The sequence below is a fragment of the Plodia interpunctella genome, chromosome 5 (assembly GCF_027563975.2).
Source record: "Plodia interpunctella isolate USDA-ARS_2022_Savannah chromosome 5, ilPloInte3.2, whole genome shotgun sequence".
NCBI classification, from domain to species: Eukaryota; Metazoa; Arthropoda; class Insecta; order Lepidoptera; family Pyralidae; genus Plodia; species Plodia interpunctella.
This window is the reverse complement of record NC_071298.1, coordinates 6,981,997-7,006,276: the sequence shown is the minus strand read 5'-3', so window position 1 is coordinate 7,006,276 and position 24,280 is coordinate 6,981,997. Positions and strand designations below refer to the sequence as shown.

At 33.2% G+C, this 24,280-nt stretch overlaps 1 protein-coding gene across 7 annotated transcripts in view; it reads right to left on the bottom strand.

The window, feature by feature from the left end:
- sick (sickie) overlaps positions 1-24,280 on the bottom strand; it is a 165,517-nt gene that overhangs the window by 83,876 nt on the left and 57,361 nt on the right. For 6 of the 7 annotated variants that reach the window (XM_053745550.1, XM_053745543.1, XM_053745545.1 and 3 more), the window contains one exon: positions 5,790-5,972. In XM_053745550.1, coding sequence (XP_053601525.1) covers positions 5,790-5,972 — 183 coding nt within the window. Of the gene's footprint in view, positions 1-5,789; positions 5,973-11,497; positions 11,687-24,280 lie in introns of those variants that run through there. The other variant, XM_053745549.2, reaches the window with a different exon arrangement.

Here is a 24,280-nt window from a genome sequence, read left to right as displayed (position 1 = left end):
GGGTAAGTCAGCAAGCAGTGTTCAAACAAATAATATTGCTATCTACCTCCATTAAAATTGTGGAGTGATTCGGTGAAATATGTGACGCTCAATCATTTGTCACTTTCATATCCCAAAATGGACACAAACCAATCGACATACAAAACAAAATTAACGGAACCGGTAGGCCAGAGGACCGCCAAGGAGTCTTCGAAGCGGCTAGACGAACAACAGAACTAGTCATTTATATGACTTTTAACATTAAGTCTAACGATCCCATCAAAAACTATAGAAATGTTACAAACCTTTTAAAAATAAGTTCCAGTAACCACTTATATCATGCACATTTCACTTCAAAATAATTTTGTTTTAATCGCACCAAACATTAATAAAAATCAAAAAGTCAATGTCGAATTCATCGAATAACATCGATACGTCGAAAAACACTTGTACAGTCGTTTCCGAAAGTCGATCAAGGCGGCTGCCGCGCGCCGATGCAAACGCGCGAATGAATTGAACACTGCCTGCTGCACCACGCAGCCACCAGTATCAATTCAAATATGAAGAAAATATTGAAAGAATCGCGATCAGGTAGAATTACAGGAATTAATAAAAATAAAACGTTAATGATTTTTAAGGCTCACTAATTTTTCGTCTGAAGATCGTGATAGCAAAACAATGGAACACTTGAGCATTGTCATCTTTCGGATCGGAGATGCATATCTGGGGCTGGGTCACAGTAAACGGTTGTGCAAATATGGGCGCTTACTGTAGCCGAATAAAGATCGCAGATTATGTTTTCCTTAATGTTCAGTTACATGACAAATACACAAAATGTCTTTTGTATTCTGATTAATCTTAGAGGATTATCAAAAATGTTACATACTACAAAATTTTAGTATTATGTACCTAATTGATTGCCAAATGAAATTGTTGGTGATAATGATTACCTATTGAATTAATACAAGTAATATAGATCAATCATAAAGCAGGTAAGTGTCCATGTTATAGACTTGAATAGGCAAAAACTTGAGGAAAATTTGGATAAACAAATCTAACGGTACCTGAAACAATTAGCGGTAATCTTTTCATAAATATAATAAGTAAGTTATTTAATGGCACACCTACCTAAGTAAATTGCTAAGTAGTTACATCAACTACATCATAAAACCAATAAATACGAATTGCATAGCTAACGATGAACTCACAAGGAAATTTAATATCAACAAATTTAAAGGAATGTATTTGCAATTGTAATATGTTTTCTTCATTCAGTAATACTGGACACGAGTGCGTAGATGAATGAGCTTCCAAGAATTTAATATGAGACATGGCCTTGAGCCGCGGTGTATGAGATGGGACTATGCTATGGTAAGACGTGGTTAGACCACGGATAACACAATTGAATACTGAATTAGTGTCACTACGTATAGTGAATATGTCAGTTTTTTGTGACCAGACTTAATGATTCCTCTAAAGCGAATATATAATGCTAAGTGTCAAACGAATATTTGATTTATTTAAGATCAAGGATATCAAAATAACTAGGCAAATAGTAGTGTGTATTATTATATTGTTATTTAATTATAAACATTAGAATCTTACGCACATTAACAATCCAATGGAATCAACCATTAAAATGTTTCCCGTACGCATAGAAATTGTTTAACAAGAACAGACATCAAGTTTTATCTCTAATTAGTTCCCTCTTATAATCGTAGAAAATAATTACTCGATTGTTTTCTACAATTCAATAAGTAAATTACATTATATCACTTGCTGCTATTTTATCTCAAAGTCTGCATGGAAATCAAAATTAAAGAAAATAATAATGATTGCGATCATGAGCACTGTCCCCAATTTTGTTTTTGCTGTGCAATAAATAAGCCACGTTGTCTTATCTATACAAAATAGACTCTATGTTTAACCCAATAAATCACTTTGTCAGGCTAGACAAGCAAACAATTGGTTTGTTTGTCAGTTACTAGTCATCTCAGTAACGATCGGATGGTACGCAAAAAACGGCCCTAAACATAATAGCTATTTATTTAATTTTTTGCTCACATCTCGAAGGCGATGAAAGGTCGCTCTGGGAGGTTGGTGCTAATGACTATTTTAAAAGGGTTTAATAAGATAAAATTTAAAATAATTGACTATTAAAGGTTCGGTATATTAATCGGAAGAACCCTAAAAAAATATTAATTATATAGGTGCCTTCACGTAGCATGTTTGGATCAAGGCACTTAAATTTTTATGGAAGTTGTTGTATTGCATGTAGTGAGCATTTAAAAATTTTACTTGTAGGTCTGGTTAAATTTTTAAATGCTCTAGTTCTTTATAACTATCTCTCTATCTCACCTCTACATGTAACCGGTTGCGTTCGGGGTTGCGAATCCGCGAAGCCCGGGATCAGCGTAAAAATATTTATTTTGTTTTAAGATTCGGCTGTGATTTTACACTCGGCCGCCTGCCTAACGTCAGCCCCCTTGGGAATGCTATTGTTGCCTACCAGCTGTCCAGGCTGTGCCACAGGCCATTCTTTATAACTATAAAATAATATAGGTCTCTGCGCCAAGATAAGTAGTTACATTTGTAAATAGTATTTAAGACCAAATCTCCATGAGCATTTACAAATAATGTGGAATAAATGAATATAGTAATTTATAATTACAGTAAACACGATCTAATCCCATTACGTAATCAAAGTTCAACAGCATAGAACAATCAAAATGTACCTAACAAAGTACAGTCCGCCTCAAGTCGTTCCTTGCCCGACCCATTTCCATCGACACTTGGCTAAACAATACTCGACTTCCGATGTAATAACACAAACAAACGCAGGAATGTAAATTTATTAAACATTGATTTTAAATGAACTAGTTCTAACCCGTTGCTATTTCTATTATGCTATGGTAATACAAAAAATAACGTTGAAATTTTCCAAAAACTTCATACGTAGGGTTGTGGAAAAAACTTTACAGTACTTACAGATCACTAAAATACTTAATTGTTGGGATAATTTAATTTGACCCCAACTGTACATCAATTAAAATTTTGGTAAACTATAGGATATAGTTCAATGTTCCAACATGCCTCCTGTTACTATATAGTTTAATGTAGGATTCACATTTGTATGAGTGTTTTATTTACCGCAATGTAGAACCAGCAATGTAGGCAATGTATGCCGAATCCGTCAAAGATAGGCATCAGGAACTGGTCCGCATTAGTGTGGAGCCAGCATTAGATACTTTAGAAGTAGTGGGCCACTATAAAACATAAACCACGAAATACGTCAGTCTTCAGGTTAACGCTACCAATGTTATACCCATTAGGAATTATAGTATTCATACAGACTGACAATAACGAGACTAGGTAGATATACCATATCAAGCACGTATCGATTGAACTTACAACTCACTCGATAATAAGAAAGACCATAGTTATTGTTTAACAAACTGTCAACGTATCGAAGCCAGCAGTTTACGACTCATTCTTAGACCCGTGGCGTTGTGGGCAACAACAGATTTCCTTATATTTTGAAATCAACATTTGAAAATAGTACGTTCTACCCAGGTTAAGATGCATATAAATTAGACTTAGGCAAGTATTATCGTGTATAATAACAAACATTGTAAAGTGTTTAGTTTTAAGTCGAATGTGTAGAATTACAGAAATACTACAACAACAATTTCAGCTAAATTAGCATGTATACCTAAATAAACAAAATCATACTTAGTTACCCACGATAGTCCGTCTGACACTGCGATAGTGTGGAGTGTAATAGGTACATACCTACCTAATGTGTAAAAATTGGCCCAGCCGTTTGAGCGTGAAGAAGTAACAAACACACTCAAAAAACATTCGCCTTTATAATATTAATGAGATTAAAGTGAGATTGGAAAAAATCTAACAGTCATCACTCATCAATCAATCTTCATTAAGTATTACACAAATAGAAATATTGCCTATTTTATTTCCAAAGATGGAGGTAATGTTTCAATTTAAGTTGCAAAAAGATTTTAACATCATCGGTTATGCATAATACAAATAACTCTGTTTTACGAATCATTTTTTATCTTGATTTCACATTTTAATATTTTTTGGACTCAATTTTCATATTTCGTTTGTTTAAGATAGTACAAGATTAATGCATATTTCCTATTATATCTTGTATATAATTATAATAACGGAATAAACTATTGTATAAAAATGCTAGCGACTGTAACTAAGAAGTTTGTGGCGGATGTGGTCTCAACTATACAATTCACTGGGTATCATCGCTACACCACAGCAATATCATATTACAAACAATCTATTTTGTTTATAGTTTTGCATATCAAATCACAAAGATGTATTTTATCACCTCCACTTAATATTCAGTATTTTTGTAGAAATTTTTGTTATTTATTTATTGATGAGATAGGTAATTATTTTTTTATGACTGTGGTACGAGTAATTCTATATAAATATAAAATACATAAAAACTTGTTCGATAAAAAATGTGGGAAATACGTTTAGTACAGTAGTAGTGTGTGAGGCGTTATTACATAGTACAAAACAAAGTCGCTTGCCGCAGTCTATCTGTGCCTATGTATGCAGATCTTTTACCCACGCAACGCATTTTGATGCGAGTTTTTAAATAGATATAACGAAACAAGCAGAAGGTTTTTATGTAGTAGTAAAATATATATTCTGTACTAGTAGGCTGTACATTTTGACAAAGCATACCAAAAACGAATTATTCTTATTCATGATCGTAAAAAATGAGAGCCACTTTCCTAGTTATCACCAAACTACAGTTAGCTACTCGTGGCATGACACTGCAGAGATTAATCTGATTTCGGACTTATGTGAGTTCTTTCGTGGCCACATCATCATTATTTATGTAACTGATACCGTGTCAGTTTGAAGTACTGTACCTACTTAATTTTACAATATCAATTTATATTTGTTTCAAATGTAATTGAATAATGAATAATAAAAATGAGGCAAGCAATGAATTATTATACTTTCAACGCTGTCAAAATAAAATGTCTATAGCCCACATCCATTGTTTATTATTGAACCTGGCCGAAAATGAAAGCGGCAAAGGAATATTTTGATTGCCAGAAATAGCTATCGCTCCATGCATCAACAAATCACTCGGGTAAGCAGGTACACACGCTTCGACTCTAAGGTAGTGTCCTATTATAAGCGATAGCGATTTAAGAATATATTGGTCGAAAATTATATAATATATATTCTTACTCGACAAGAAGAAGCGATATGTGTGCCCAAATCACTTCATTTAAAATTCTAAATAGAAATATTTTACATCCCGTTGTCAGCTACCAGACATGCAGACTACCTATATTTTTCTAAAATACTAAATAAGTACTTAACCTTACTATCCCCTTTATTGTCTTTAAATATTACCAAATGTAGTATTGTCATAATAAAAAGAAATTAGTGATCTAACTAAACATTTTTCAGATAAAAGTAATTTACTATCTCTGTTCGAAGTTTCGTGTGATCATAGCCTAAGCATTGTAACGATAGCCCACAAACCCAAATCCCGTATTGTCAACTCCATAGGTTTCCGGTTACAATATTATGACGCGCTAATTTTAAGGAAACACTTTCAAAAAGAAAGTAGCCGAGTCCAATACGGCGTTAATTCATGAGTTCCTAGTACAAACTGAGAAGTCTTTCCTACAAAATTTATACAAAGGTGGGCTCGCAGAGAGCTCACGTGCAAGCAATCACAGAGACCCCACCGTCTAAGATTCCAATACTGCACGCACCATCCAGGTGTTGTCAAGTGTACTCACCATTTGCTGTGGGTTCCTGGGCTTGCGGTGAGCCCGGTGCACCTTGAGCCCTGTCACCCCCTCGAGCACGTCCGCGAGCAGCAGGCCGTCAGCGCAGTCCCTCGCCAGGCCGCCGCCGGAGACCCCAGCTCTGCGCCGCGACCGCGCCCGCTCCAAGTAGTGGTTCGCCCAGTCTGTGTAGATCTGTAAGACATCATGTAACTGTTTGTGATATGTATTGTCTTGGTTGAAGTCCAACCGGGACTAAAGCCCTTAGGTTTAATACTAATATAGCGTACGAATAGTATAGTAAATCACACTTCATGTTACGCTGAATGGTTATAAAAGCAACGAATTTCAATAGATTGATGTAGGAACTTGACTCAACAGTGAACATGAAGTCAGAATTTGATTTAACGAAATGCTGATCAAAATATGATAATTTAATAAAGTGGTTGCTAGATGAACAGCTACAAATCTGCTAACGAACATAGCAGTAAATGCCGCACCCACAAATAAGTACTATAAAACAACAACTACTTTCTTATTTATTAGTTATTCTATAACCAATAATTTTATGGGCATTATTATTAATTTATTGATGCTTCTTTATTTATAAATTACAGTTATTGCTCGTTTATATAATTATAAATTACTTTAATGCTGGCATGGGAGTGAAAGATAAACATAATAATGCCAACGGCTTCACCTCCCACAAAATAAGTAAAAGTCAATCAAGGAAAAGGCTGGGGGGAAAGGGCTGGAAACTCGAACTCAAAACTCGAATATCGGCAACCTTATTGGCGGTTTTGAGTTTCGCAACTCTTGGCTCTGTCTTGTAAAGAAATCCGGCAAATCACGAACTCTGTTAAAATAATCAAAATACATCTTCTCTAACTCAAATACTAGCGATAAAGTAATATTTTTTAAACTAAAAAAAAATATAGATGATAAATCTGTGGAAACAAAAGAATACCTAAATAAAATATTCACATCTTTTTATTGTTTTACGAGGTGAAGATAAGACGACTTACGAGGTGAAATTGCTAATATATTTTTTATGACCAGTCTCGGTCTGGATTTGAAGGGTTTATGCAAAGCTTGGGAAAGAATTCAGAATATGTAATAAATGATGATTACACTCGGCTTTTATTTTGTATCGAAATGAATCACAGCATTGTTGTGCTGATGATGCTGCTATTATAATTTTTTGGTCTCTTGCTAAAATATATTTTTTGATCTGCCTTTAATTATTTTTAACTTTCATATATGAGGAATTTGGATAGTTAAAAATTAGAGACCTATGTGATGATTATATAGATGATATTGTTATCCAATGTAGGTACTTACTACTAATAGAAAGAAACAAATGTTGCAATGTTGTAATCAATAACAAGCAGACGACATAGTTACGGAAGATGGAAGTTCAATGATGCGGAATTCCGCCCACATATAGCGCATCTTTAATTGTAAATATGATAATCAAAACGAAGATTATCGATAATGGAACTGTATCAAATGTCACAATACTACAGATGATATTTAGCGATATGCAAAACTTTTTTTTAAATTTAATATTTAGACATTAATCACTCTTGAAAGATAGGATGCAAGAAATTTATTTCGACAGGTTTCACTAGCTTAAACCATAGCTACCGCTCGGCATATATATATCGTAAAAATGAAATAATATTTTGTGATGAAGAATAGTTAAATATATCACAAAACGATCTATAAATTGAGCTATAGAAACGTCAAATCCAACGGATTGCACTCGCCACTACTCACGCTGCCATTAGTACGCATCAAAGCGATCTTCTAAACCCATTAGCAAGTACGATGGTATGGCTAGGTATAGTGGCCTACACGACTGCCGTCTCACTGTCGCCGATCACCACTTGTCCTCATTCCCCATCGAGTATATTTCTATGTAGGATAAGCTTTTCAAACTTGTGTTTGAAAATTCAGAAGACAGTAAATTAACGACATAAATAATTTAATATAGAAATTCTAGGTTGCTAAGGTTTATTTGACCTATATTTACAATTTGAATGGAACTCGAATAAATTGGAGAACAGAGCTCCGCTCGGATGATACTTTTTATTTTTTAAATGTAAAATAGAGGTATCACGAAGGTGATTGGAATGAAAGGCACTCCATACAATGACCATCTAAAGTCTAAATATTAAAAACCTACCGAAATCGTTAGAGCCGTTTTTGTGTATACAAATAAAATAACAATTAAGTATTAAATATATGCAATGCATGCTGTTACACTCAGGTTTTCTTGGGATTACTTTTTATTCACGACAATTACATATTACAAGGAAATGTCATTATCATAAATCAATATACATTTGATCCTATCACACAATCTAACATATTAATGTAATGATCACAATACATATTGTAGGGTCCAAGACGGGACGCTCCATCTCAATTCGCTGTTATCTTTCCTATCACACGGGTGTTTATTCAAATCGGCTCCAAATAGCTCTCGATAGTAATAAATCTATTGGACCGGACACTTTTATCGCTTGTCCGTAAAATACATTGTACAGACATGATAAAAACTGTCTTTAGATTTTACAATTCACATAAAAAATGTAAGCTTTTCATCTTGATAAACATCGGCTTTTACAAGCAATTCAGTAAGCTACCCGATGTTACTAGCGAGTGTACAGCAAGCAACTTACAATAGCGAGTGTATATATTGTGAATAAAAATCCATTGCATAAAGTGCAGAAAAAATCTATAAATTTGCTATCCAGAAGATTTTCTAAGAATTTTAATTATATTATTATATTTCTTGATAATTTTGAACTAAAGGTGATTTATGTGATAAAAAAAATCATATGTATTATTCTTATTTTATAGTCACTTTTGACGATGATTGTATCAATGTAAAAGATGAACATGGTAATCAACCAATTGATTTTTTATATTCCATGATTTATATTAAAATGTAAAATAAATTATTACTTTTTTTAACATCTTGGTACTATTAAAAAAGTCGTACAAGTCGCAAGTAAGTAATTAAAATTGTATATGTTCCTGTTCTATTATTTTTAATACATTATTCTGAATAATATTCTGAACAATTTAGCTTAATTAATAAACTTCAATGTTTTGATTGCAAGGGATACAGTTTGAAGTTGAGAGAACACAACAATACCCAGGATATTTGCGTGGAACAAACGTAATTTAGTTCAACAATGTACCTTCCAAGTTTGGCGACCAAAATAAACAAATCAACGGAGTTTTGTGCTCGGGTACGGTGACCATGGATATCAGTATAATGGGATATTGGGATTTATAAAATCTATTATTTTAAGAATTAAATGCAACAAAAAATTGCTATATTATGATAGAATACAAATGAACACATTTTTCTACTTTTCAGTCCAAATTCATACTACTCGAACTTTATGGGAAGTCGATTTCCTGCCGATGACAACCGATGCCGATGACTTTTCCTGACATAAGATACTAATTAATGTGGCATGGCAGCTCCAAATATCACCAAGATGTTCTTGGCGATATTTGGGGTTGCATTGTTTTTCGTTATATGTTAAAAATACATTGTTTATTATTGTATTGTGACTATATCACTGATGTTTCTCTAATTTCTCTATTGGATTTGGGTGTTTCTAAGTGTTTTGATTTATATATCACGTAACCAAAATTCAGTTTATAGTATAGCATATATAGTTATATAGTTGATTCCCAAATCATTTCAACAATGATATCCTTGCCAAATAACGAACAAGTTAGGGATTATAATTATCGTGATGAAATAGTTAAATGACCAAACTGTCCTCAAAACTAAAAAATGTAAGATTATATAAACAAGATGTCTGAATATATTCGTTGCATTTTTGAAATCATGGTAACTATACATACCCCTTTCTCCCACGGGACGCTGGCCAGCTCCCGGTTTGGCCAGTTTTAACAAAAATTGTATGGCCGATTAATTTCTACCTCTCATTCATGTGTTTGTATATACATATTGTTTTTCAAGCATTTTGTCCACTGTGTAGATAAGATAGACCTTATCTTAGTAAAGCAGAAAATAAATGATGAGAAGAAGAGAAACAGATATAGAAAGTAAAACCATCATAGCTAACGTAGAGAAAGCAAATGAAAATCGCAGTACATAACGCTAATCTCGAACGCAACCACAAGAATTCGTATTTGCTTGTCTTGTATGCCAATTGCTCCAAATAAGTTAATAGTACCAATGATGGTTGATGAAGTCATTCGGTCGTCTCCGACGTAACCTGATCATCATGTTGATTCAGTTCTTTAGTAAAATTTTTGCGTGATCAATTAATCATTTTAATATGTCTGATTTATCACCTCAATTTCTTGTATATTTTGAGGTTCATCACAAATAAATATATGAAAGTTGAATTAACAATATCTAAACAAAAGACAATCATCTAGTGTTGTTGCGCTGAGTAATCATTTGCCAACAACAGTGCCAGCAATATGAGTCAAGGTAGTTTATGATACTCCCGACCTACTTTTTTTTACAATCTCCACGAAATGCTCGTAACAGAAATGTTAGTACACTTTTATGTGTATTTATCCTCTTGTGAAATTTACTCCTTTTGCTATGAATACTTCCAACCAACGTCTTGTTTCAGGTAAAGTGTGATAGATAGATAGATAAACTCTTTATTGCACCATCCACAAAGGAGTACAGTTACAACAAGATATTGAATCATAATGAGTGCAAAGGCGGACTTATCGCTAATGCAATTTCTTCCAGCCAACCTTTGGATGGAAAGAGACACAAGTAAACTAAGAGGGTGCAGTAAACTTAACAGTATTAAATAATTAGACAAAAAAATAAAATATGAAAATAAAAAGATATAGAAGAAATATATAAACATACAGACAAGCGTAAAGGTTGTTGTTATAGAACAATGAATAAATATATAATAGATTAAAGAAGACTAATATAATGAGACTTGATATAATTTTACTTTGTATTTAAACATTCTAGAGTGAATTCTCGATAAATTACTTCACCATCGAAATCCTCAACAATGTTATGTTATAAGTTATTACTAAATATTTCTAAATACATATCTCCATCACTATTTATACCCAAATAAGGAAATTAAAATTTACGATGTTCCTTCAATTATACCGGCTGAAATAGATCCATGATTATTTTCATGTTAGTTTCTGACAGCAGCCAACAGTTCATACATTTAATACTCTTTTTTTGAGGAAACTGATCGGTTAGTAAGTTCCTGTTCATCCATAGTGCCATTAGAAGCGACAGTCAAAGTGCGGAAGTAGAATGAGGTCGTGCTTTTAATATCCCTGGGCGGGACTCGGAGGCGGTCACCCGCTAACATTAGACGAAACTTCTGAAATCTGTGCATTATGCGGGTCCAAAATATGGCTCAAAACATTAATTTTACACTTTAACAATTGTCATAGATTAACTAAGGACTCCAAACGGTGCCAATTATCCTATGTCAGTGAGAAAAACTTGATGCAAATTAGTGAATTACAACAAAAATTAACAATGTGATAAAATAATATTATATATATATATATATATATATATATATATATATATATATATATATATATATATATATATATATATATATATATATATATATATATATATATTATAATATTATATATATAATAACGTTATAACAAAAAAAAAGAGCACAGTCAAATATTCGAAAAAGAAATGTTACCTGGACAATGGACCGGGTTTGTCGCGTGACGTCATCTGTAGACCCTTGGATGGATCGGGGTGCCCTTATACATGTGGGTATCATTTTGTCACTTCACTTCAGAAATATCGAATTCCATTTTGATAACACTCACACAATTTTCAATAAGTATTGAATTTTAGCGATTAAAATGTATTGTTATATAGAATTTTCACATTCATAATCTGTTTGTTAGAATTAATTAATGCCACGATTGTGTTGACATTTTAAGATACTAAATATAAATCCACTAAAATACTCGTATCGAAAATAAAATTTTAGGACAGTTTGCTGTCAGTAACATATATTCAAAGCCCATTCCTAAGCCCTTACAATTTTATTGCTACGATTTTGTATAAATAAAGGATAGAGGCCAGATTAGCGAGATATATGCGGTCCTTCGAGCTTTGAATAAACAGTGAAAATTGCGGATCATCGAACGCAATTCACAGTTCATGAACGGCTGGATGCTTCGTCATACAGTGCGATAAACTCTTCTAGGAATATTTACAATCGTGGCGCCGTCGCCGCCTACATGCTTCATCTCGCATTCAGTCAACACTAGGTCACAATGTAGATAGGACGAACCTTTGACACCTACCTACGTTGTACGAAGTCTTTCAAGGATAACCATACAAAATATACAAGTTACTGTAATATTTTAAAGGTTATTTTTTAGAAAATTCATGTTGAGAAATTCTGTCATGTGAGTGCTTTCCCGTTTATTTTCCGGATCGGCGGGGCCCAGGATTCGCTTTCCTACTTGACGACCTTGCAAAGCGAAGAGGAAACTCTTCGCTTTGCATGGTCATCAGTATCATTGAACACTAAACGTGATTTGTATAATAGTGTATGACTGTCTGTAAAAATCTCTCTCTCTCTCTCTCTCTCGAGACAAATCGAGTAGGAACGAACATTAGAAAATTAAGAAATAATAAAGAATCTCGTCATTATAGCCAGCATGTTGTATCTGAATAATTATATTGGAATTATCAAATAGTTTGTTTCGAAACAATGAAAGTACCGTTTATTGGGAGGGCCCGTAATATTACTTTTGTCTTTATGCAGGGCCCAATGGTAGAAGGGAACAAGTGCTTTGTGTTGATTGAAGGGAACATGAATATAAGAATAGAGCGACCCTACTTTCACAATTGTATGCAAACTAATACAACGATGTGTCAAAATTTTGTAAAAATATGTAAAACCAGACAGTAAATAACAAAAGTCACTATAACAAAAAGAAAGATTATGTATTCACGGCGCATTTCCGTATTTTAAACAAAGCTTAGTTTATATGTCAATAATAATTATAGCCAAATAGATATTAGAAGTCACCGTAGAATCATTCAAAATAGATCAAAGTAAGACAAAACGAATAAAACTTCGTTAAATATTTTTATAGAAAATAACCACAAATATCAACCGCAAAAAAATTAAACTTGCATTTAAATTTACACTATGATACGAATGGTCCTGCTTCAATTTGTAAATATCTTTCTTCTAGCATGTTAACGAAATCGTAATTAATAGAAATACATCCCATATTTCTATACAATTAGCCTTTTTTAATATAATAAAAAGAATTGTCATTATTAGAGATAACCGAACATAAACAAAAAAAAAAAGATGACCATAGCCATACTTGCTCCATGGTTGTTTTTTGGCTGTCAATTTGTTTAAATGTTCGTTAATAGGTGTGAGCAATAGAAACATGGTACTAGTGTAAATCTTTGTATTTAATAGACATAGGAACTACAGAGGTAATGGAAATAGAAACTCACCGCAAATAATTAAAGAAACGAAAGCAACATAGTAAAGGAGAGACTCCAACGTCTCTTTGAACCGAACCGTTTGAAATTTCAAAACCCATAAACCTGTCAGCGAGAAAATGACATCGCACGCGCTAGATCAATAAAGTATAAATAACCATATGAAATTGTAAAAAAATATCAAGCATATCCGCTGTTAAAAATGATTCGTACTATTTGTGGTAATATTTTAATCAATGACATAACGTCTTCTATTTAATCTTAAACTCCTTATTTACATGTTAGAAAATATAAAAAACCTATCTGTTTACATCTTCTATTGACTTATGTCATCCCAATGCAAATCTAACGGACAATGTTTGCAGCATGTATCAAGATCGATCGTCCTGTTATGTCTTTCGTAGAAAATGAGGCTGACTTAGAATTAAATAAATTTAATATTATTCTACCATAACAAAACAATCGGGTGCAACGTCATAAATATGAAGACTATATCAACATTTTGTAACTAGAAAGCTGTTAATCCCATACCTCGTTTTCATAAATTTTGCAATCCCGTAAACAGTTGTTACGGCGGCCGACGTCCGCATCCGATACGGTAGCCCTGTTTATTTACGCGCTTGTCAAAAGTTCGACACACGCTCATATAAATAACCACGCGGAAGGTGCGCCTGGAGCAACGAACTTGTGACATAATCATAAAACACCCATTAAAGTAACTATAATCCGAGACAAAACATTTGAATGGACTACCTTAAAAGGTTTGCTGATAAATGCTCTGTGGACATAGTGTAGTCTCTAACGGATCTTGTACACTGCCTTCGTTTGTACCAATCTCAACAGTAATAATAATGTCAATGGCATTCTTATAAAACAAATCATAGCTCTCAGAGAACTGTACATTGTACCTATCTACACAATCTTCTTTCAGTGTAATTGCAGTTCTCCACCGCATAGTAATTGTTAATAAAGCAGGTATCGCACAGAATACCGGTTCCAAAATTGCATATAAAAACTAAAAATTTAATAGTGCTGTGATCATAAAAACCTGTATATACTTAGAGAGTGGTTAAGTATACATAAACTCATGGAAAGTTGCCAATGATAATATAATGAACTTCTTTTGAGCATGATCATCATATTTTACATTTTTTTATTTTAAACAATAAGAGTCAACTAATAGTAATTCTTACATCCATGGACCCTTTCTAGGGGTTATTTATTATATCCGAATTTTCAAGCAAATCTAGTATTATTATTATTGGAGAGATAACAACTGCATTGAACTACGTAACATGAACAATGAAAAATTACGCTCTCCCTTGCGTCACCTATATTCCAAACATGGCGTCAACCGCCAATCAATATAGGTCCGCTTCGTAAGCATGGAGCTATTTATCACAAGGATGTATGGCCTTACATATAGTTATATGTATATGTAGGGCACAGATGTGCTAGGTTTGTCACGGGCGTGTACAGTCCAATACATAAACGTCTTGGAAATATAGCTTTCTCTAGTTTTATTTTTGATAAGTCTGGATAAATCCTGCTTGATTTCAACGACTGCCTAGTTTTATTTATTAGGCGATACAAAATATTTGTAAATTAATTTAGATTTTATTTGTCATCTATTACTTTATCAGGCATATGGATTAATTTAATTTCAAGAAGATTGTACGTGTAACATCTAGTCACCTCATCGCCTTTCTAAAACGTTTATTATAGGCGCTATTAAATTCAATTTATCGATTCGATTGACTAGATATTACCGTAATACTTAGGCGTTATTGTCTTGTGTGAAAGGAACAATTAAGCTTTTGGAGTTCCGCCCACAGCGTATGCATACTCTTTACTACTTTATTAGAAGTACGTAAGTAAAATAAACTAAATAAGATTATCATTCAAAGATGATTTTCTCTTAAGTTTTGACTAAACTACAGTACATTATAACAAAAACTACTAAATTGTAGACTAATAAAGAATATTAATTTGTAATCGTACGATACTATATTGCTGAATAAATAGGTAGATGTAGTATCACCCAAACAGTGGTTTATTTTTACAATGCTATTCTATAGGATTGTCGACAGTCACGTATTCACAACAAATACATAAATTTACTTTCCTACACAACGACAATACGCGTGGCTACAGATATGTTTGTGATCTTACAATGAAACCAAATACATTTCATTGTAAGAATACATTATATAAAAATATCCCAATGGAATACTTTTTGTTTGTGTTTTTTTATACTTGTAAATATACGAGAATTTATTGTTAGAGATGAAATAACAATAAAACCGCAAAGCAAGAATTATAAATATTTTTAGAACTACTAACTAAATTACCTTAAATTTCTGTGTAATGTGGCATTATTGATAATATTTTTTTATTTCATATGAAACAAAGCATAAACTGAATGATATATATTTTAATCAATACAACGAAAACCTCAGTGGGTTGGTATATTCTAATGCAATATTATGAACAAATCAATTACAGCCACAAAATAATATATTTTCGGATGTCATGACTAAGAATAAATGGAAAATTCACAAGCCCACTCATCCTCAATGATATTCATATTGAAGCCAGATTTAACATTTCTTAGAACTATATAAATATTAACTGCAAATATCGGTAAAGTAGCCGTCTGTGGTTAAAACTACAGTCAAAATGTCATCTTTTTAGTCTTAAAATTAACAGCGAATATGTGGAATTTTTAAGAGGTTACTATACTTATGTGGATATTTTTATAAGTGTGTCTAATCTAGTCCAATAACAGCAGATATCAAAGGATATTGTACTACATCTAATTTACAAGTCAACGTAGATCATTTTAATAGACACTGATATACAGTTACGACCACTTCATTAAAGTTGAAGTGTGCATATTGGTTCGTATTCGGAGAACAAAAACAAATCTAGCTCGACTAAAGAACTCTTGCCGTCATCAATGTATTCTTGACGTTAAATAACAGTTGATGTTGATAAATTAACGACTTTTACCTATTAAAACATATGCATGGTGAAATGGTGAAATTCAACAAAAGTGATATGATGAGATGAAATTTAAATCGTAGATGTTCGCAGATGTTATTACCTCAATGATTTTATGTATATGTATATGTAGCTGATAGTGAGTATGTATATGCAAATTATGACGTGTGCAATCAGGTTCAAAATGGAACAATGCAGATGTTTGATTAGAATTAAGAAAAAGTAAAAAAAATCTACTTATGAAACTGAACGTAAAATATACCAAAGGACAATTAAAACGAAGAAAGCAATTCTTCATTGCAACAAATTCGAGATTTAATCGAATTCATTTGCCGAATGCAAAAATGCAACGGGCTGCATAATAAATCTCTCTTTGAATGCAGTTACAACCTTCAATTTATTGTTGAACCATTAAAATATTTTCGATGGATCTCGCTAATGCATTTCGCTCGATTGAAAAACCGTTTATATATTACTTGCTATAAAGCTACTATTATCGAATATAAGGAGAAATCTTTGTGGTTTTGGTTTTGAATGGTAGGGAAAGATATATATTTTTAAATTTCATGGTTAATATTATGATAACTATGAGCCATAGACTAGACCGGTGCTTCATTTTGTAATCTAAATGAGTAATAATTATATCCCAATGGGTATTTAGATAAACATTTTAAGTAATTCTTTGAACCGTTGCGTTGTCCAGAACACAGAACATCACATCACGGGAACCACTTGTAACATAAAACGTTGTAACTATTAGTGTTGTATAGGTGACAGCGACACGCGTGCTACAGATTTAGCCCACGAGACAAAGTCATCACAATTTGGCCAACAACGCGCGTGTCCCGTGCGCGCGCGCTTCAGTGACTAACTAAAGTTAGCCGGAGGCTTAAAGCTCCCATTCACGAAGCTCTAGAGTAGAGAATAGATTGTGAAGATGTTCGCTTTGAAGATACCTGAATCTAATATGACAACGCGAATGCATTTGCATAAATAAAGTGCTAACATGAGCTTACTTTTTGTTTTAGTAGATACGTCTGAAAGCGTTATAATAAATCAACCTAATTTGTAATTGGTAGTTTATGCTTAAATTTTAAACATGTAAAAAATATCGGACCATATAACAAACTAGTTTTTCTTTGAATGTAATTGAATAAATTGTAAGGCTCGGACCGAGGCAACTGTCAGTTTCAGTTAATCATTTAAGATTTGGTTACCTTTAATGAAGGTCGATACATAAATTTACATGGGTTGAGTTTCATGTCTTAATTTCTACCTAACTATGTATCTGATACTACATATGATATTACACATTATTCTGCATTTTAAGTAAACAGATACTTAATTATTTATAGGTAGTCTTAATTTGTTAAACAAACGTAGTTAATAAAAACAGTTAAAATATCGTCAAATGCTTATAATCTTCTAGTTACGAGTACATCGCACTTGTTCTGGTTTACACGATCTCGATAATATAGTTCCCCTTTATCGAAATGATGCATACCGAATTCATTGCGAAAAATTAGTATAATGTCTATCAAATCATATGTATTGAACGTCTTCTACTACTTTATTTATTTGCAATTCTAATAACACATTTCGCTTTTACACATTATAGGTTTTTTGTAAGTTTATCCTATAATAACTATATACTTAACAATCAACCGGTCCTAAAAATCTTTTTATAAGCATCCGCGTCAAATAGTTTTCCGGCACTCGTCACTCGGCGGGCAGCACCTCACTAGCACCCTCGACTCGACCTGTCACGAGACTTATCCAAAAAAATAGGCCTTTGTTGTAACCCGAGGCTGCGTCCGGGAAACCAACTCTTGACCTACCGACGCATTTGGATCTTTTGTGCGCGAGATTTGAGCGTGACTTATCGTATTAAAAAAAATCCCATGAATACGATCCCTATTATTACCATAAATTATACATCGCCGCTACTCTTTATTTCGAACAGCTTCTTCAAATGGATTGATATAAATAAAGTTTCGTTGAATCGTGCAATGTGTGGTCCTGGTTTCAATCTGTCGGAGATTTAAAATCACGCGAGCACTTGCAAACATGCGTACGTTTTTTGATTACACGCGCGTTGCATCGTAAAGACAATAAAACGTTCACTCAATCTTCACGATATTTGTTGTCCGTGAGAGTACCAAAGTTTGTTTTTTCCGAATACACTTACATAATATAATTTATATCTATTAAATGACTGATATTCTGCGATGTAAAAGGTCAATGGAGTCAAAATTCATTGGAAGCGAGTATTGCAAGTCATTGACGCATATATTCAGTAAAAGTACAGATGAATGAATATATTAAAACTTACCAGATAAATCGTAGCCAATGACTGTTATAACCTGATATTTCTCAAGATTTTTTGCAGATCACCTAAATAAAAAGAACCGGTTCATTTTAGATTTTACTACTGTTAACAACAACTTTTACAATAACATTACATTAAAAATTCGACGTGTATTAGCTCCAAATTTAAACAAATATTTGTGACATTTCGTCATAACAAGCGATTGTGTGTTCCAGTTTAGGCAATCATCACAGGTGGGTCGGAAGTCGGTGCAGCAGGCTATTTCGACGCACGTTTCGCCACCGCCCGCCCCGCCCGCCGCACCGCGCCCGCTGCCGCCCCACATCAATGAGAGCTTCGCCCAACTGCTTGTTCTACCGCCCTACGATGAAGTATACGAGAAATTATAGGATTTGATACTTGCGTAATTGTTGGTTGTTGGAGTGACCATTTAATTGAAATGTTAGCCACAGCTAATAAACAAGAAATTCGTGCTAAAATTTATGACTAAACATGTGTATATTTAAATCATAAAAGTTAACTTGGGTAATGACTAGACCATTGCAAAAATATGGCTAATAAATGCTTAAGGATTTGTGAAGTTACATTAGTTTTACACGCAATTAGACATATCTGCTCTACATGTGGTCGACTCTCAAGCATTTTCGGTTTGAGTTATGTTGTAATAAAGTTTATTTTTTTCTCGACTTTTTCTTTTTCCACGTGCTTCCACTGATCATTACACTCGATACTTAAGATACAAAAAATTACATCAAAGAAGACCTTGACGTCATCACAACATACCTACCTACCTAAGAGTACAATGCCCTTATTGTATTGTTAAGCAATAATATTCACTCACAGTCAAGAAAACATCAACGAGTTTTTCTTTTATAATACCAAAAAATTTTCATGAAATTAAATAAAAATTATTGTTGTACAAATGTTAAGGGACCCTTAAAATTTAATGAAGTTGAACGACTATAAGAAGTGCCACACTCATTGACTTGTGCAATTGCAAAATCTAATGCTCAGTTAAAATTGCAGCAACGATCAAAATAATGCAGTCCGTCTACAGCCACAAATATAAATAGGTGGTCTTATTTTCTTATTTACGAGTGTTTTAGTCTTAAATGTGCAACTTTTTATGATAAATTCAGCTTTTATTGCTCGGCCGACGCATGTATGCGATTGAGGCGATGCAGCGTCGTATCTGGGTTTATGTTGTATATTTGTATGACTTCTATCACAAAGTAAGGAGAGCATAGAATAAAATGCTCTTTTAGGACCATTCGTAGCTGTACCAGCTGTAGAAGGAAACGGGAAAACGCTCAGATAGGAGAGAGAAGGTGTATTTGTTGTAGTAAATATCCTGACTGTTATGTGCCAAAATAAACGAAAAAAAAAATAATTTGTGGTGGATGAATTTGGTTTACAAAGTGGAAATACCTAATTATGAAAAATATAATTAGAACCAAGTAAGGTGAACGTAACGTTAATTGTGTATGTAAATAAGGTGTACTTATATTTGACCGAGCGAAGCGACCGAGGTCTACAATTCTACTGGGGCAAAAATACATTTTTTGTAATGTATGTATGTTTGTAACGCGATAACTTTTGAACCGTTGGTCTGATTTTGATGAAATTTAAAAGGTATATAGGATCTGCCACTAGAATTTTTAAGTTCGTGGGGGCAAGAAAAGCGGTAAATAATATTCACAATTTTGTAAATTTTTTATTGTGTTCGCGAGGTCTAAGTTCGCAGCGAACAACAAGTTTAGAGATAAATAAAATAAAAATAAATAAAAAGTTTTTTTTTCTATTCTATTCAGTACATAGATCAAGCCAAAAGAAAAGGAAGCTTGGATGTAGTACTGATAACAACGTGCCACTATGCTTTATAAAAATTACGTATACATTTTCTTACTGAAATGGAAAATAATAGAACATGGTGTATCCATCACTGCGTTATTTCTATATAATTTATAACGTGCACTTCGGCACTGTTTCTATGAAGCGTATAATTTATTACGCAATTTATGACGGGATTTACGCTATAGCACGATTATTATAATAAGACTTGTTACATTAACTCGTAATAGAAAACAGTCACTTTAAATTATAGCAATGAAATTTTGTAACCCAATTAACTCCGATTCTCCCACGTTAATGATAATAATTATATATTTTTCCCATAGATAAAATAGAGTATATCTAAGATTTTTATGAAAACAGCGTAAAATAACTGGACTAACTGGGTAGACAATGTTACTACTGCAAACAAGTTGGTAAAGTTTCAAAACCATTTACCTGTTACTACTAAAACGGTTACACTAAATCATCATTGTGGCTTAAGTATGAAAAGTACCTTCTGAAGTACGGAGGAGCTCAAGATAATACACTTCTAATCACCCATGTAATGACCGATCATGGGAAGTGTAATTGAACTGCCACTATCACCGGCCGAGCTCGCTAATCACTGCGCCGCCATTGAGCTCCAAATTAAAATACTTGCCACTGAAGTTAACGAAAACTTAACGAAAATCTTTTGGTAAAAAGTCTGCTTTTTCATTAGCCAATATACGTTCGTCGTCGCCTTGATTACAAACAATAATCCAAGCATTGGACCATAATTTTTCTTCCAGCCTTCATGCATTGGTCACAATTTGCGGAGAACAGTGACGAGACATGCGTCGTTTAGTCTCAATATTTAGTGTGAGTTGCACCAGTCACTATCACAATAACTTTGAAGTTAACTTGAAACTGCGCACAATTATGAAAAGGACGCCATTTCATCTAAACGATGGCGGCGCGCAGGTTAAAGTTAACGTCAAAGTTGACTTGTGCAACGCGCTCTTAGTGTTGCCTCGGTCGGTTAACCCTAACTAAAGAACATTAAGCACTTGTTACGAGCTAATGTTTTCAATAAACTTACTACATGTTTCGTTGTTCTTCTCTTGTTTCTCGCGGAGTTTATTTCCGAGTAGTTTTATTTGACTTTTGCTTTTTTTTGTTTATGAGAGTCGTACCTACTTGTATGTATAGCTTCTCTTTAATACATTATTTTATAGTACCTACTTAATAATGTATAACAATCATTAAACTATGCCAATCAATTTAGTAATTGTGGCTTAACGAAAATACACATTTTAGACATTATTTCAGGTAAGAGACAGAATCAAAATTATAGTGTACGTCCCTATTTATAGCATCTAAGTATTAAACTCAAATAAATATTCATTTGAGTTCATTTTGTGAGTTCATTCATTATTCAACCTAGACATTTTCTAAATACAATTCAGACCCTAATCCATCTTGCTGCAACCTATTCAAATATTATCGAGAGTCGCTTACTCATCGTCGAGTCGAGAGACGTTCCGCTCGTATCGGCAGATTTATCCAATATTCGCGTAAATAAACTAGACAGGGAAGTCTGGCGAGTCACAGGAGAGTGACTCACGGACTGACTCACTTCAGCTCACCTCTCGGGACTAAATTAAACTGTACGCAAGTACGCTCTGTCTCTATTACGACGACGTACTGTTGAGCAACGTTAGGCTGTTTGATTGATAAGCTACGGAAGATTGATTCATTCTTACAGAACAAGTAAACTTATCTGTAAATAGATTTATTTTAGCATATCTAAAGGATTTTGTATTGAAAGCGATCTGAATAAATGATGTATAAAGAACACATAAAAGACTTCATCATTTTTATTAAACATTAAAAAATAATGAAATCTTTTTAATGTGTTTTTTACATAACTTATTCAGATCAGTTTCAGTACAAAGTCCTTTAGAAATGCTATTAACACAATTTCGTTTTTAATATTCTCCAAACATTTTTTAAGCACGTGATTAGTATAATATGAAACATCTTTACCATTTTGAGAGATATTAAGACCAAATATCTTTTCTCTCATCTTTCCGTTTTACGGCAACAGCTAAATTTTTTGTGATTCAATTCTGACACCCTACATAATCGAGTTGCAGCAATCACAAAGCGATAAATCAAAATAATTCGGTGAGTTAGGAACAATTAAGCGGCAAATGTAGAGGCGGAACTCCGGCACTGTAGGTACTTTAATTTATGATGGGATAAAACGCATATTGTATTTTACTTATATGTTTGGCAATAGCATTTAGATTGTGATAACTAAGTAATTTTATATATACAGAAATATGTAATTTACAAGAGCTATCTTGCAAAACATTATTTTAAGGTGAAATTCTGAAAATAGATTATGTACGTATTACCAATCTATGTCAATCGTCCACACATCGCAGAAACTTTATAGGTATCATTCGGAGCCGACTTTGAAGGCACAAAATTGATTACGATTCGGATTCAAAGCACGATACGCAACGGTAAGTCAATTAGTTTGGCGCAAATCGTAATGAACCGTTAATGACACGCGTGGTGAATGCAAACAAATAATTTTATTTCACAACTTTTGGCCAATGAATTTATCCATTTTTATATTCGTTTAAGGCAAAGACCAATATCGCTTTTATATAGAGTGATGTGATGCGCGCCAAAATTATAAATTTATTTAATCAAATATTAAATTGAATAATAAAATATTATTTTTTCTTTGAGCTCATTGGTTATCATCGAACATATTTATGTCTGACTCTTTAATATTTCTGTGAAATTATTATTTCTAATTATTATTGAAATTTTGATAATTGGTGAACTAACGGCAAAAATATAGGCACATTTGTCGTAGCTATATTTTTTTTACATTTCCTTTTTTTAATTGAACATTTTCATTCCCTAAAACACATTAACTCACTGTCGTTTTGGGCCTCTGTCAAAGAGCCAACCCAAATCAATCCATGGCGGTGTGATGAAGATTGACACCGTTTCGGGAGAACGCACAGCGTAGCTTGATTGTAAGGATTGTAACTCACGGATTTATTGCCTCGTACGTGTATAGGGTCAGCTGTGGCGTAACTATCAAAATCCTAAATGGTGCGGTACATCGAGGCTCTCAAGATTAGGGGAGCCTCGGACCATGGGAGTGAACTTTCAGATGTCGCATACATAATTTTATATCTGTAGGACTGCACGGTGACTAACTCACTAATTTTGGTATCTTCTCAAAGACAAATTGATCGTTAAACTGTCATTTAAAAAAATCCTGCTTCGAGATGATTTTTTTAATTATATTAATTTATTTAATCAGAAATAGATTCTTGGAAATACGGTCACAACAAATTATCTAAATTCACATTAATACCAACTAACCATATCATAGAGTGGAATGGACTACAAGTTTAATCAACAGGATTACATTGATCACTGGACATGCTAATTCAATTTTCATCCCCATCAATAGTGCAAATCGGATCACAAATTAGCAATTAAGAAACCGATATCGGTATAAACTATAATCAACAATTAGAATTGTTTATTATTAGCTAACATGTCAGAACATTGATAAACTCATATTTTACGTATCAATAGCTTACATGCCTAAATGAAACAGTATTCAGTTTATTTTCGTTCTCAAAAACAATTTAATTTATATAATTCATCTTCTTGTCCCTTACCACTTCTACTCAAATATTTTCCTTCCACAACTTTCTGTTTCATGTCATACATCACATCACAGTCACTTTTAAGATATTCACATAATTATATTTAACACTCTTCTCCATATTTTCTTTGATATTCCTCTCC